Source organism: Epinephelus lanceolatus, chromosome 14 (assembly GCF_041903045.1).
Source record: "Epinephelus lanceolatus isolate andai-2023 chromosome 14, ASM4190304v1, whole genome shotgun sequence".
In the NCBI taxonomy this organism is placed as follows: domain Eukaryota; kingdom Metazoa; phylum Chordata; class Actinopteri; order Perciformes; family Serranidae; genus Epinephelus; species Epinephelus lanceolatus.
In genome coordinates, this window is record NC_135747.1 from 35,830,999 (window position 1) to 35,847,868 (window position 16,870).

The 16,870-nt window shown below is 41.8% G+C and overlaps 1 protein-coding gene across 1 annotated transcript in view; it reads right to left on the reverse strand.

Annotated features, from left to right (window-relative positions):
- The window catches only part of gdap2 (ganglioside induced differentiation associated protein 2), a 50,030-nt gene that overhangs the window by 1,962 nt on the left and 31,198 nt on the right, over nt 1-16,870 (reverse strand). Inside the window, exons 12-13 of the mRNA XM_033617830.2 lie at nt 7,383-7,437; nt 5,771-5,914 (exon numbers count right to left, since the gene is read on the reverse strand). Of these exons, the coding sequence (XP_033473721.1) occupies nt 5,771-5,914; nt 7,383-7,437 (199 nt within the window). The remainder of the gene's footprint in view (nt 1-5,770; nt 5,915-7,382; nt 7,438-16,870) is intronic.

A 16,870-nucleotide genomic window follows, 5' to 3' on the forward strand; every position in this document is an offset into this window, starting at 1 on the left:
TGACAGTTTGACTGAACTGAACCAAACAAGGCAGGTGTGACAGTGCCTTAAATAATAAGCTGAAAGTTGCTGTAAAGTTCTGTGAAGATAAAATGAATCATCTGACTCATCTATATTTTCTCAGGTCACTGATGACCTCTTTATCCTGACCAGCTACATTTCGGGAGTTGGGTGATGCCAAGGACCAAATGGCTGCATGTTAGATCTGCTCTGTCCACCCTTGATAGAAATCAATCTGCTGCCTTTAAGCTTTAACCCCAAAACATTCTAAAATGGCATCAAATGGTGTTGGAATGACCAGCAAGTCTAGAGACAAACGCGGCTAAACTTTGCAGGACGAAATGGATAAGGCAAGTTGAAGCTCCTCACCACATGAGAAGGCTAACATCACTAGAATAGCCAGGGAACAAGCTAACGCTAACCCGACAGTGCAGCCAGTTCAAAAATTTTGCAGATGCAGTTGACAGACAAGACAGTAATGAGGTGAAAGACGTCTTAGAGTGACCGAGGCGGAGAACTGTGTGGGCGCGGTGGCGGACAGGGGCGACTGCATGTACCAGAGGGATCAGAGACAGGAGATACAGTTGAGTGGATGGAAGGCTTTTTCTAACCAGCTACATGTTTCGTGAACAAAGGGAATCATTGGACTCCAGAAACATCTCTGTAATTCAACCCAGCAGAGTAAACTATTCCTGGGTAACAGACACACGTGTTGACATCAGTGTTATTGCTCAGTTCATTAGCTGGCTGCAGCGCTGACAGGGGGAAATGCACCGTGGTACAGTCTCAGGAGGCCAGCTCATCGAGTTCACTAACAGACAATTAAATTCCCTCCAGCAGACGAAGGGTTGACCTAAAAATAAGTTCCTGATGAGTAAGTGAAGCCACAGAGAACACTGAAACACTGTCAGTTAGCGTGAAGCATATGAAGACCACTGAGACAGAAACCAAGCAGCATCTGACGTCAACACTTACTACAGATAAAACTGAGTTCACAACAAATTGCAAAATAAAATTGTAATCAGATACAGTGCAGCCAGTAGGTGTTAGCACAGTCTTGTCTTTGCGCTCCTCGAGGGGTGTAAGGATCCATCAAGCTGGATCATTATATTGATTCAATGATCGACAATCCAGTGTCATCAATGCAAACGATACAGGTAATTTCAGTCTGCCCCTACAGTCAGTACGTTTACATACGCAATTAGTATTGCACTTATTTCCGGTTGACCTATTACGTCACAGACCAAACAACGGTTAGCGAGCAGCAAACTGGCACCATGGTGGACAACTTTACAGCTCTGTACGATACGTCCGTCCAAAAATGAACGGCTCTGGATGTAGATTGTGCCATGTTGTTACTTCTACTTTTGTTACGCATTTAATGTTTTCAACTTCTGGGTCAGAAGCCATGGTTCTCTGCCGGAAACTGGTGAATTGACCCCTCCAGGTTGGGTGAGAGTTACTGCCCCAAGCGAAGAAGTTCAAGTATCTCAGGGACTTGTTCGCAAGTGAGGGTAGAATGGAGCATGAGATGGATCTGCGGTTTGGTACGGCTTCTGGAGTGATGCAGGTGCTGCACTGGACCGTTGTGGTGAAGAGGGAGCTGAGCCGGAAGGCAAAGCTTTAGATTTACTGGTCCATCTACGTCCCATCCCTCACCTATGGTCATGAGCTCTGGGTAGTGCCTGGAAGAATGAGATCACAGATACAAGCAGCTGAAATGAGTTTCCTCTGTGGGGTGGCTGGGCTCAGCCTTAGAGATAGGTTGAGCAGCTCGGACATCCAGAGGGAGATCGAAGTAGAGCCGCTGCTCCTTCGCGTTAAAAGGGTTGAGGTGGTTCAGACATCTGATCAGGATCCTCTTGGGCGCCTCCTGTTAGAAGTGTTCCGGGCACGTCCCACTGGTAGGAGGCCCCGGGGCAGACCCAGAACACACTGAAGGGATTACATATCTCATCTGGCCTTGGAACCTTGGGGTCCCCCAGGAGGAGCTGGAAAGTGTTGCTGGGAAGAGGGACGTCAGGGGTGCTTTGCTTGACCTGCTGGCACCAGATAAGCAGATGAAAATGGATGGATGGATTTCAGGGTCAAAGTTGGAGCAGAAACTGTGGAGCATGCCCCGAGTGCCTCGGCCAGTTCGGGTCCAAATGGCTGTATACATGCAGGAGGAACTTTCAATGACTTTGACTTTCAATCTCATTATCTGGTTGTGTTAGTTTGACTTTGAGAAATTTTGATTTAGTATGATTTCAGTTGGTCTAACATGTTTATATGTATTTTAAAAGTCTGTTTTATTTGGACAAACAAAATAAATCGATGTTCTCTAATGTCATGTAAACACACTGAGTGTCGCTCATTTAAATGACATCAGTGCTGTTACTGTAATTAGTGTTAATGTGGCAATAGAAAGTTGTGTTGTTGGAGCACACAGAGCTAATCTGTTAATTTGTATAAAAAACCTGCAGGTCTACCTTCCGTCTAAGTCTAGCTGACACTACCAGCAGTAAGATGATCCAAGATGTCTGAAAATATTGTTTCCATTTGGACCCATGTACAGCCAAAGTGACTCAAACTGATTACTTTCAGAGGCTGGTAAAAGACTGTGGTGCATTTTCTCCTGAACTGAAGCAGAGCAGACATGCTCACTCGACGGTCTCTATGGTTCCACTACTTTTGAAGTGTCATCCATATTTAAATTAGGTCACTACTGATGTAAAATCGTGCCCTGACATCTTGTTTTGCATGTTCACGTGTCACTACAGAAGAAAATTACAACGTCAAAGTCATTTCATGGAAACTTCAATTCTGACTGAGGAATCCAAAACATGAAATGAGCTAAAGGTTACAGCTCAATTGGACCGAACATTTCACAATCACAATCCTCAGAATTCAGAATCCAAGACTCAGCAAAAGGAAAAGACACACATTTATACCTTTTATCAGCCAACACAAACTACAAATCAGATGCCAGCCAATCACGGATGACGGCGAACACAAACACGCTCAATCAATCTTTTTTATGCATTGAAGGAACTGGACATGAAAACTTTTCTGATGCTCTAATTTGACATTTCTTCTAAACAGCTGGCCTAATCTCAGAACAGTCACACTGGAATGCTCTCCAACAGGTCAGTGCACAGGAATTTAAAAAAAAAAAAAAAATAGTTTTATTGCTGTTGAAGTCCAGAGTTACCTCATCATTACAGCACCAGAGCCTTGTGAAATCAAAGCTATTGATACCAGGGACTTCAATCAATTATCTTCACATCAGAAGCCGATTTTCAAAGAGAAATCCATCCAGATCATCCTGGACATTCTCACTTTAATTGAGTTTGTAGGCTAACTGATTAATAGGTGTCATTTCTGGAAATTCTCACACACACACACACACACAATAAACAAACCATTAGCTGATTGTTGCTCCGTTTCCCCTTCTCTGGTTTACATCAGTTAGATAACAAACATCAAATGGATATAAATGAGCAGATTTCAGGATTTTCTACCTTCAAAAAACAGCTGATGAACCGTGGCTGTAATAAGGCACACATGGGTGTAAACATGGCTCAGTGTTCAGATATGGCATTTGAGGACACGCGGAAAGTTTCCATTAAAGTGCAGTAAGCTGGAGAGCTGATGCGAGGCAATACAGTGTGTAACTTGAAACACAGTCTTGCTTCTCTTACCACATGTGAATGCTTAAGAATGATCGGAAATACTAAAAGGGGGGCCGCAGACACAAGCACGCACGCACGCACACACACACACACACACATACACACACGTAGACAGAGACTGTCAGTTAAAGCTCTTTAAGGCCTCGATCACACATAGTGTTTTAGCAGTTGAAGGTGGCCTTTTGTAATTGGTTTTAATGAGAATACAGCTTTTTGCTCGTTGGTTTTTGCGTTGCGACGCACCTCGCTTTTGTGCACTCTGGGCGCCTGACGTTTTTGCCGGAGCACTCTGAACTTGTCGAGTTGAAAAACACCCCACATCTCTTTTTTTGTCACCTTCTTCCCCATTGTCTAATCAGATGATTTGAGAGGCGGGCCTACATTTGGTAAACAATGGAGGAGAAACTGGTGGTAGCAGTTGCTGGATACCCAGAGCTATACGGCCCAACGATAGACAGCAGGTTGTCAAACTGCCCCAGAGTCATCCTAAAATATGCCTGGAAACGTCCATCAATGAGGTGAAGCTCCTGGACCAACTGGTGGTACTCCCCATGATCCACCCTCTGTTTTAGGGTCTCATGTACCCACACAGATCACTGTTTCCTGTGCCCAACAAACTATTTACTGACAGCCTCTCACCCTCAACCAGAGCTACAGACAGCACCCTCTGCCTCAACATTTTAGGAACTAGATACTAATTTATGTTAAATGACCAAAATAAATGAATAACAGATTGATTACACAGGAATGTTAGAATAAGGAGGTGAGTCCGTGGTTGCCTGACGAAAATAAAAAGGCACAGCGTTTTTTTTCCCCACTATTGAATTCAATTAAAAAAAAAAAAAAAAAAGGCAAAGTGGCATGCCTCGTGTTTCGCTACCTGCAAAAAGCTTTCTGTGTGATTGGGGCCTGAAGATGCAATATGCATCTGCAGCTTTTTCCAAGTTAAAACACAGCAACTGGGATCACTAGTTTTGAATGCAAGATGTTTTCCAAACAATTATTGGATATGTTTTCACATCCCAAACTAAACTGTAGGCTGCACCACTTATAGGCTGAACAACATTGCCCAGCACCTTTTTCCAGGTAATGCTATACCAGTGTATTGTGGCTGGGCGATATGGCCTATAAATGATATCACAATATTTCAAGTCATGTTACCTAATATATACCTCAAATTTTTGTTTTTTAAATCTCCGCTTAACTACTGTAGAAACTACTAAATAAAACACTCATGAAGTCAAAGAAGTACTGTTGTTACAAAGTTAAAGTGCAATAGATCAGGAGCTGAGTAGCTGTATGAGTGTGCTGCATGTCAGCCCCTCTCTCATCCCATTTCACGCTAGGCTAGGCAAAAGCCCCAAAAAAGTAATCTTACAAAAAAAATTTAAAAAGAAATAATCTTCGGCAGGAAGTGTTGATATTTTTGCTGTTAACTTGAAACGTCCAGTCAACAGTTAGCTGCTAGCAGTTAGCAGAAAGTTGAACCGTTACAGCAGCGCTGATAAAAGCGAGTATTGATTCACTGTGAGCAGGAAACAAACCAAGAGCTCTTCAGTTCATACATTAATGATATTTATAAGTCACCCTGATGCTCCATGTTTGCAAAATGCAACTGAATGGTTGTGGTCTGGAGCCCTGCAGATACAAAAAACACGTCTTGCCAGCGCACACACACTAGCACCCAGGATGAGCAGGGGAATCAGATTTATGTCTTTTCTTTTCTGTCTTTGTTTTGTGTCTATAAGAGGGAGAGAACCGCAATGCCAAAGCCAGTCTCATGCCGGTGGCTTAAAAAACCCCGACATGATTTATACTCAGTGTTCTTGATATGGTCATTTTATAAATCTTGCGTGGAACAAGGTGGATACATTGAGAATAATCAATAAATTACCCATCCCTAGTTGCTGTCAGGAGAATAATAGTCTGCATGTCCCAAATGAGTACTTTGGGGATTTCAGAAATTACTCAGCTGAGTTTTGCAATGTTTTCACAAGACTAAAGTAAGATGGTTATAGATGATGTGCCAGTAACATCTGTGTGTGTGTGTGTTATGGATCATCTACCCCTGTATTTGTGACGGATCTGCTGCTTACCCGTGAGTCGTACTCCAGGACAAACGGAGGGATGTCTATCTGCTCAGGTTTGATACAGGTGAAGAGCTGCTGCAGGTTGTCCAGGTAGCGAACCTTGTCCTTCATCCCTGACACGCTGAAGGTGGTGAAGAACCATGTCGAGACCTGGAATGATCCGGTGAAAGAAGAAAGAGAGAGGAAACATTAAAGGGACACTTTGTTAGTTGTAGATGGCATTTGATCTTGATTTACCAAGATATTAATCTTGCCATAACCAACAAAGAGAAAACTGAACACAACTCTATAAGCAAAGAACAGAACTAGATTAATTCTAATGAACCTTTAATGATCCCTGAGGAGACATTTGGCAAATGAAGCAAAAAGTACTGCAATTCCAGTAAACAACAAAGAAACGGATATAAACCAGAAAGCACTCAGCGAGCTCACATCTCTGCCAGAGCTGCACACGTCCCTAGATATGTTATTTTGATAATAGAAAAATATTTAGAAGTTTTTATTTTGCACCTGGATCAGGATTAGCACTGAAATCCACAGTGTGATGGACAACCATGCTGATTTTTGGATAATACTTCATGATGGAAATGTTAGGATTTTATCCAAGAACAAAATTATTCACAGTTTCAAGGGAGGCAGACACAAAACCACTGAGCTATTTAAATGATCATGTTGCTGTAGTGGACTAATTTTGAAGGGCTGATGTGTTGCTGTTGCACAATGCATTTACTGTAAGAGTCGTGGCAGATTATGTGAGGTGGGACATAATTAGTAAGAATCTACCAATGATCTAACGTGGCAAAAGAGATGAAAGGTTTGCAAAGATTTTTAATGGTGGAACATGCTGTGTCTCTCAGAGATGTAAGAAATGATTAGGAGCCAAAACATACAGTGATAAATTCAGTTGAGAGCAGGGCTACCCAGAGCTTTACATCTGTCCCACAGAGGTTAGCAACCTCAGATGCAACCTGCCGCCGCGCTCTTGAAAGCCGGCATAAAAAAGGCTCAAGAGTAGCGCCCAGCACCCGACCTCAGGTTTTCCAGGTGGTTAAAGACAAGACGTGTGTACGGCCCCTAATTTCCAGGGCTGGTACCTGCGGTTATTCCACAGGCTAGTTAATAACATGTCGGGCAGGAAATCCAAATTGTGGGATCATTTTGAGAAGGTGAAGGACGAACCCAAGGTGATATGTAAACTCATCTTCATTGGTCGACTACAAACATGACGTATCATCTGAAACACGGAAGTAGCTACATGCCCATTAGCCCACAGCGTCATTAACAGGCGGCTCGCTCAGTGTGTCACGTGCACTTGTAGATAAAATATAGGCCTATATTAATGAAGGTTCATTAGTACGGTTTTGTATTTCTCTGTAATGTAGCACAGTGTTAACAATGTTACTGATACTATTCTTTCTCACACTTTCAACTCAAACCACCAAAATATATCATTTAATCATTACATTCATATCATTAACATGCGGGTGACTACTCGACTAATGGCCCTAAATGACGACTATTGGTCGACTAGGAAAATTCTTAGTCTGGGGCTAGTTAAAATGTATAAATCATCTTGGCCTGACTACAAATATCAATAAATGATGAGTTGTATTCTTACCTTAGAGCGAAATGTTGGATGTACAAAGTAGAAGGCCTTTAGATTCTTTTTAAACCTGCAAAACATAACAACAGAACACTTTAGAGAAACGAATGACTCAGTGTTTCTTAAATACAACAGAAGAAAGACAAGTTGTGTGTATAATAAGGACTATGACAAACATGAAGTGACAGAGAGGACAGGATGTGTGTTAAATCACAATAGTTGTGTCCAAAAGGGCGAGACGATGCCCCAAAAAACACAAGTCATAACTCCAGGTATACTCCAGGTGTACTGATAAGCCCAGGTAACATTAACCACATATAAAAATCTGCAGCACACAAACTGTCATACAGAAAATCATCTTCTGAAATAGTTACTTTTTGTCTCACAGCCTGAAATTAAAACTAACTGAAACATTTATCTTCCTCATTTTTGCTTTACAACATTCCTCCTAGTTTGGGGAATATTTTCTCTCTTGCAGAATTGTTTGAGTTGAGGAGCTGTCAAATTTCTGGCTGAGCAGCGATGGACTGATTGACTTGGCCACTCAAGGACATTCACCTTCACATCTTCAAGCCATGAAAAATAAAGCCAATACAAAGTGCCAAAAAACTGCAGTTCTTTGAACGGCCACTTGAGGCTGGCTCCAAGAGTGAGTCAATCCCCATAGACCTAACATGTTTACAGCCTGGTATGATGAAACAGTTTTGTGGCCATGAGAGGAACTGCAGTTTTTGGCAATTCCTCTCTGGCTTCATCTTTCAGTCCTGGAGGTTGCTGCTTGGCACAGACTCACCGATCTCAGCCACGCAGACTTGTAAGTTGTGGCCTCTCGGTGGCTTCCCAAATCAATATCCTGTTGGCTCACTCAGTTAGTTTGTAAGGACATCCTGATCTCAGCGAGGCGGTCGTGGTGCCAAATGCTCCCCACTTCTTAATAATGCTCTAAGCTCTGGTACTAAGAGGAATAACGAGAGCCTTTGAATCCCTTTTGTTTGAGACCATGCTGCAAGGTGAGTTATGCTATGTAGCGTGTGAAATAGAGTATGGTGAATGTGCTAGGAAAGGTAGTATCGGCACGGTCACTACCTGGAGCTCGCATGTATGGAGCCTGGGTTTGTTGAAGGTGGCAGTGCTGTTTGGGCTGAGAAAGCCATGTGTAAGTAAGGTAAAGGAGATTGTTGGGTTGGTGCGGGGAGCAGTGAGACCTGGCATTAGGGGAGTGTCTCTGGGACGCCAGAGATCACTGTCTAGCCTCCTGGAGGTGTCGTGGGACTAACTAGACGAAACACTGGTGAAAAGAGGTTCCCACCTGATGACCCCAAAGACGTGTTAGTTATCACTGCTCATTGGTCTGTATAGTTAAGCCTTGCCATAATAGCTTATCATAGGGCTTAGGAGGTTATTCACTGAGTGCTGATCCTTTCTCTAGAGCACAAACTTCTTGTGTTTATTTGAACTACATTTTTTAAAATGTTATTTTCAATTTGATTTTGAATATCATTATGTCTTAATACAGCTGTAAAAAAGTAAATTCTATTTTTTTTCTTATTATTGACAGGGTATAATGATTTTCTAGGCATGTGCAGTGTGAGGAAACTGCTTCAGGTCAGTGTGCTTTGACAACTCCATATCTGTAAAGTGATTTATATTTTGACAGCCCAGAGATGTGTAACCAGACGGTAACTCAGCAAAAAATAACTCTTAGTGCATTTACTTTTTCCTCTTGTCTGTTCCGCAATGAACAGTGAGAGGCTGTCAGTAAATAGTTTGTTGGGCAGAGGGAAACTGAGATCAGTGTGGGTACATGAGACCCTAAAAAAGAGGGTGGATCATGGGGAGTACCACTGGTTGGTCCAGGAGCTTAGCCTCCATGATGGCCGTTTCCAGGCATATTTTAGGCATCCCATGCTAATCATCCAGCTCTTATGTTTGTTCCAAAATAAATAAAAAAAATAACAGCACATAAATTCTCCAGAACCCTGAATGTTAAAAGATATTCTGAGTAAATCATATGTTTTTCTTGTCAATAAATCCAATGGAAACATGAAAACGAACGATAAATCAATCCTAAAAAAATACTGTAGCCTGACCCCAATATACACGTAGAGTGTTTTATTCCTCTGTACCATTGAGCTCCATTGTTGTCCAAAAACTATTAAAACCACATCACTGAGCCACACTGAGCGATATGCTCCGTTACTATCAACACGGGCACTGTGGTTTATTGTGAATCAGTCCAACACAAACTGTCCTGATGCACTATACAACGAACGTGTATTAATCCACAGCTGGAAATAGTCCCCCACAAATGCACAGTTTCCTCCCGTTTAAATGACATTTGCTAAAAAACTACAATTCCTAACCTCCTTATAAAATGAAACCACATATTTGTGATCTGTTTTAAAAGTCTTTGAGCTGGATACAAGCTGATTCACTGCTGTGTCACATCATTCAGTTAGAGAAGAGCAATGTTGACCTTTGTATCTGGAAATGACCATCCATTCTGCTGACAATCAGTCAGAGTGAACACTCCACACCTCAACGCAACACATCAGTGAATCCAGCAGTGGTATTTAATACAGACTCATGATTAATGGCTTTGTTACTGTAGCTAGATGGAGTGTTTTTAACAGCACTAGCAGGGGGTTCATCCACAGTTGTATATCTTGGACAGATTGCTATTAAAATTGGTAAAGACATTAACGGTCGCCAGAGGATTAATTCTAAATTATCTGAGGTTTCATGGTTACCCTGACTTTTCCTCCAGTGCTGCCATGATGTCGCAATTTGCCAACACTCGTCCAACATTTTGGTTCTTGACAGCACTATAAGCATTAGTAGGATTTATGTGAATTTTCTCCAGCATGAAAAACCAGACTGTCAACTTTGGACACAAGATATCTCCAAATATAAACTACTCAATTAAAAATGTCCCTTACTGAATTGTCAATATTGGAGTCCTCTGTAATATTCTATATTGGACAGATGTGTTAATGGACATTGTTAGTTACTGTGGTCACCATAGCAAAGTGTTGTTCTGTGCTACAATTAGGACTGATCAGAACTAATCAGACGTCAGAACTACCTTTAAAAGGTAGACGGATCCAAGGAAGTACTGGAAGTAAACAAGTTGCCATTACTGTGGTGGTGTCTCCCTACAGTACACGTGCATTTAAATGCAAGCTGTTAAATATACAGGAAGAGTACAGTTTTCTACTTTACCTTTCTATGTAACTTTACTTTTGACAACATCGGGAGGAACCTGTGCAGTTCTTAGCTGGGCCAACAGCAGTGGCAAACTTCAACTTTGGAAAAAACATAACGAAAAGAGAGGGAAAATGAGTGTAAGTGAGGAGAAACGTGTTGGTGAAGCTGAAGAAGAGCTTGCGTTATTCTAAAAAAACAAATGACGAAAACGACAAAATTGTGGATATAAAAGGTTTCATAACGTCAATAATTTGGAAGTGGTTTGGCTACTTGAAAGGTGCCAACTCACGGACAAAGACATCCCGTAAAATATGTTGTTGGTCGGTGCCAACCAGGACGAGAAACAAACCTTTTCCATCACCTGAAAAGGTTTCATCCCAGCGACTACACTGAGAGCATGAAAATCCGGTACAAAACTGCAGTAAGTCCACCAACAAGTGCTCAACAGCGGAGCACTTCTGCTGCTATGGGCAGCACTAGCGGGGCTGCAGCAAAACAGCAATCAATAGTGTCCTCTTTTACTGCCGTAACCCTGTATAAGATGCGATCGGAAAGGAACAGAGATATAACAGACGCAGTGTCACACTTTCTAAACAAAAAAAATACCAATGAGCACCGTGGAGAAAGACGGGTTCAAGAAATTAATTAAAGTGCTAGACTGCAAGTACAAGCTCCCAGGCAGGAAGTATTTTACTCAAACTACTCTGCTCAGCTTTATGACGAGTGCTGAGGGAAGCTGGAAAATCATTTGGTTTCTTCAGGTGTCAGACATTATTAAGATACTTTTTTTTTACCATATTGCCCAGCCCTAAGTCAAATATTCGTATTGAACAACAAAATCCAATTTAACTGACATAATTCTGAGTCAGGTGCAGCTCTACTGTACCTTTAACTAAAGTCAAACTCGTCCCTGAGTGTGAGCCAAAAGAGCCTGCAAAGGAAACCCATTTCAGTCACTTGTCTCCATGATCTCATCTCCTGAGCTCATTACCAGAGGTGAGGATTGGAATACACTTGTAAATCTTGAGCTTCACCTTCACACGTAACTCTTTACACAGTGACAGGCCGGTTCAGTGCAGCCAAAACCACACATGGTTCACCAATCAAGCCTGTCAATCTCACACACGTCACCAGCACATCATGAACAGTACCTCAGGACACTTGAACTCCTTCACTTGGGGGCAGCAACTCAGTCTCAATCGACCGTTACCTGGCAGGGTACCATGAACTCAGAACTGGAGGTGCTGACCCTCGTCCCAGACACTTTACCCTCGGCTGCAAACCGCCACAGTGTGTGCTGAAGGTCACGGTCCAATGAAGCAAGAAAACCACATCATTGGCAAAAAGCAGAAATGCAATCCTGAGGTCACCAAACCAGTATAAGCCAGTTATCTTGGTGATTCCCTAATAATTGAGAACACACTCTCAGCGTCTTTGTTTTAAAGATGTGAGCCGCAGTCTGACAGTCGAAAGTCACTGTCCATGATATGGCAGCTCTAAAAACACCCAGACACTCAGAGTGAATCTCTGACAAGCTGAAGTAACCTAAACTGCAGCGACAAACCACATATCAGCAGTTATTTACAAATTTGAGTGACAGACAGGTCGTCTTTAATCTTCTCAGCACGGGTAGTGGAGACTTGGCAGTTAATTTCATGGCAGTACACTGACAATAACACGCCACATTTGTGACAGTTTGCATTGTCATTCAACACACACACACACACACACACACACGCACAGTGGTGGTCCCGCCTTGGGTAAGCTGCATCTGTTCATATAACACAAAACAGACATTCAAAAGAGGGAGGAACCCAATCTTTTAGATGATAAACTAACTCAGAGAGGAATCAGCAGTGCTAAACCATGACGTGGAGCTTCTGCTCTGGTCCAACGCGGGACCCTGAGGGGACAAAAATAATGATCAACTTCATCTGTCTCCTGGAGAAAGTAATCAACGTCTCCGCGCTTAGCCAGACAGTTTTGGAAGCTTTTGTGTTCATGTTTGGCTTCAGTCTGCTGGTTAGGTTGTCTGGAGCCAAAATGCATCTGCAGCAAATCAATAGCTTGATGGGTTGAACATGCTGGACATGCCAGGCCAGGGTTAGTGGTTCCACTGGCTGTGTAGATCAACACTGCCCTGCCAAGCCAAAAGAGAAGTTACTGCTTGAGATGTGACTTAGAAGTCGGGGCATGGGTAGAAACTGTAAGACTTTAATAACATTTTCAGACTAAAGTTTGTATTTATGTGAAATGTGATCCCTAAACATGATCTGAAACACAAAGGCTTTTGTGCTGCCTGCCCTGCAGTGTAGAATAAGCACACCAAGTACCAGAGGCAAGGGTTTGATTGCGACTGAGACTGATCTTCTGCTAAATTTCTCCCAGACCTGGGCCTTGACAGTGAATCTAACCAAGACAGATATTCCAAAAAGATCCAGCCTCTGACAACACAAATACAAAGTTTTTGTAAACATGGCTGCCCTACAATAGTGGTTGTAGGGCAACTGGGGGGTCGCGGTCCAAAAGTGGGTCGTGGGACCATTCTAAATGGACTGCAAATGACTCGTGAACATGTCAAGTTTGTAAAAAATTATATAAATTTTATTTTGAAGTACAGTGAATTTCTTGCACAGAGCTTTTATTTTGAAGTGTGGTTTCCTGCTGTAGCGTGAATGACTAACAAACTACTTTACAGAGACGGCAAACTAGCTTGACAACATAGCCAAACACAAGTACGACGCTGAATATTTTAAACTGTGTGGACCTTGAACTAATGACTACAGACAGATCTGGACCCGGTGGCTGGACCAGTTGGGAACCACTGATCTAGAACACACAAAGAATTACATCTACCTCAGCCTAAACATCAGCATCACAGGAAATTTTAACATACCGATGAACAACCTGAGAGACAAGACAAGAAGGACTTTTTACGCTATCAACAGGAAAATCAAAATGGACGTCCAATTCAAATCTGGCTTAAAATATTAGACTCTATTATAGAACTTATTTGCCTTTATGGTTGCGAGGTCTGAGGTCCGCTCGCCAACTAAGGTTTACAAAATGGCGGCACAGACACCAAATTGATACTCTGCATGCAGAATCTTGCAAAGTTTCCCGCATCCAACACAAAACACCAAATAATGCATGCAGACTAGAATTAGGACGGCACTCTCTAATTTCAAAAGTTAAAAAGAGCGCATTTTATATTTTAGAATCACCAAAGGTGCCATGTTCACCGAAGTGTTATTTCCAAAGGCCAGCCTATTTTTTAAATTCTTTGCAATAGGAATGATGTATATTTACGCTACGGTACAAATGTGTGACAAGGTGCTTTCCTGAGCGCCGAGAGTTGATGAATGTTCCAACTCTGGGTACAACGCTATTTTGAGTCACATTGTTGAATGAATTTAGTCGTCTGTGTTCAAGTAGGATAATAGGTCTCCATTCATTGCACGTCGGGCTTTCTATTTCCTTGTCGGAGATGTTTTCTTTTTTAATTACATGATAACTATTCTCCCTTAACTCACCAGTAAAGAATACCTTTGTCCATTTCAAATAACCTGTGGCAATAATATTATCCCTGTTCTCTGATTTACTGTGAAACTTTTTTAGGCAATTCATGCAACAGTCAGACTAGATGACTTCTTTACTTGGCCTAATGGGGTTAGTGTTGCATTCAAGGTCCCCCAAAAAAACGAGAAAAAAAAAGGCTGAATATTAAATTTTTTTTTCACAATCAAATCCCATGCCATCGAATGAAGCTTCGAATTTTTTCGGTCAGCCTTAAACCAGACGCAGCTGAAAAGACGCTGTGCTCCAAAGCGTGCTCAAATACCCCCAGCGGAGCGTTTCCTGAGAAGAGCCTGGCGCTTGAAAAAAAAAAAAAAAAGCTGGGGAAAATGCTTTGATGGACACAGGGCCTAAAAAAAAAGCGACCCTGACACGCTCCATAACAAAGCCCTCACCTACAGAGACTCTGGAGAGATGCAACCTCAGCCAACTGGTTCTGGGACTCTGTTCAGACACACTAGCAGAGCCCCCATACTGAAACCCCATTAGACTAAACCAAATTATAAGTAAACAAAAAGAGAACTACGTGACACATTGGAAAGAATCAACCATAAACCAGAGCAAACTGGAATGCTACTTGGCTCTGAACAGGTCAGCAGAATACCTGACCACTGTGACTGATCCAAAGGAAATCTTTGGATATGTACAGTGAGCACAGCCGCGCCATCCAGCGAGGCGCCACAGGCAAACCTGGCTTCCTACAGAGGACGGACTGTACACCGCAACATGAGGTGGAAACGCAGCTGCACTTTTTAACCATTCGTCACTTGCACCAAGACATTAGAGACGAATACTTCCCACAGATAACAAACACCAAAAAAGATTCTGAAAACATGACTAATGACAAAAACGCCAACACCTGCTGGGTGAAATACAACGATGTGCAAATGCAGCGGCAGGATGTGTGGGCTGTTGTGACAGGAAACGGGCGTCAGATGGAACAAAACCACCATAAAGACGATTAATCATCTGTGACCATTTGCACTGTGCTTATCTCTGACTACAGACATATTGTACATACATACAGAAATGTCTTGTCTGCATTTATTTTACTCATCTGTATCAATTTACATTTTAAAGAGGAAAATAACAATTTTTTCGTTTGTATTTTCAAGTTAAACTTTACCTATTTTCATTTATATATTTTCAAACTTCTTTATTCAAACTTACTCTAGACTCTAGACTTTATTCAAACTTTCTCTAGACTCTTAGACAAAACAAAGTCCACTTGCATTCGATTTAATTGCCTTGAGAAACTCTAGAGTTACATAGAAAAAAGACGTATATAAATCATTGGATACTTTTTTAGCATCACAACCCATGCAAAATGACTCATTCCACAATTAAGATTTAATCCATCTGTCTGATGACATTTGGAAAGTGTAAAAGAGCTGCAAGATTAAATGATTTAACCCCACTGATACTGTATCCAGGTCTCTTAATACATCCATGCTCTCTTTTAACGTAATCCTTCATAGCTAACGTTAGCTAATCACTAACTTTGCCTTAGCATAGGTGGTGTGATGTAGCCTTCCCATTACTCTCACCCTACCCTTAACCACCTCTCTGTTAGCACAGTGCTTTATAGCTAGCTAATCGCTAACTTGGCATAAGCATAAGTAACGAGATGTAGCCGCCCATTACTCTTACCCTAACTTTAACCACCTCTCTTTTAACGTAATACTTTATAGCTAATAGCTAGCTAGCTTCATTGCTTTGCAAAGGAGCATAGGCAGCTGATCGTGGACTGATGTGTAGGTATGATGGACGAGTCATGTAACTGGAGGGCGGGTCATGTAGCTGCTCCAGATGCAGTTATACCTACTCGGAACAATGACCAGAAAGGCAGAACATGATGGATATCACAGTGAAGTTGACCTTTGATCTTTTGGATATAAAATGTCATAACTTCATCATTTTACCCTATCAGACATTTGTGTGAAATTCTGTCATAATTGGCGTATGAATTCTTGAGTTATGGCCGATGTTTGTGCCAAATTTGTTGAAATTCCCTCAAGGTGTTCTTGAGATCTTGTATTGATGAGAATGAGACAGATGTAGGGAAAAGCAACGTGAAAACATGATGCCTTCGGCCACAGCTATCACTGGCTCGGAGGCATAAACAGACAACTGTTGAGTGAATCATAGGGAGCTACTGAGCCTAACTTTTCACTGCTAAATATCAAACCTTTTAGAAGAAACAGGCTCTGTGTTTTTCCACTCAAATTGTTCTCTGCAGGAAGCCAAAGTTTAAGTCAAAAGTTGTATAAAACAAAACATCATTAGCTTTAAAACATGAAAATTCAGCTGGTTGGTACCTGTCAAACTGTTTCTAATTTCAGTCTAACCAGTTCACCTTCTCATAATAAGGTTCCAAGAGCCAAAGCTAAAGTTTGCAGAGTTTGTGGGACGTTAAATAACCTTGACATTTGAAGGTGATTAGCATTACACCCCAAGGTGCATGAATCAGCGACGTGCAATGAAGCAGTCACAGTTATTGGCTTAATGGGGTTTCCCTGTTTCCGTTGAAAGGGGAAGCTCATTGAAGGTGTCCTCATTCATATTTTTGCAGTTTTTTCTGGCACTCTTTTTGTTAGCTTTCACAGTTCTCCACTGTGTGACTGAAATAAGCAGCACACGACTTCTACAGCCTTTTGGTGACAGATTAAACATGTAAAACAAAAGGGCAAACATCAGGAATATGTTCTAACATTTTTAAG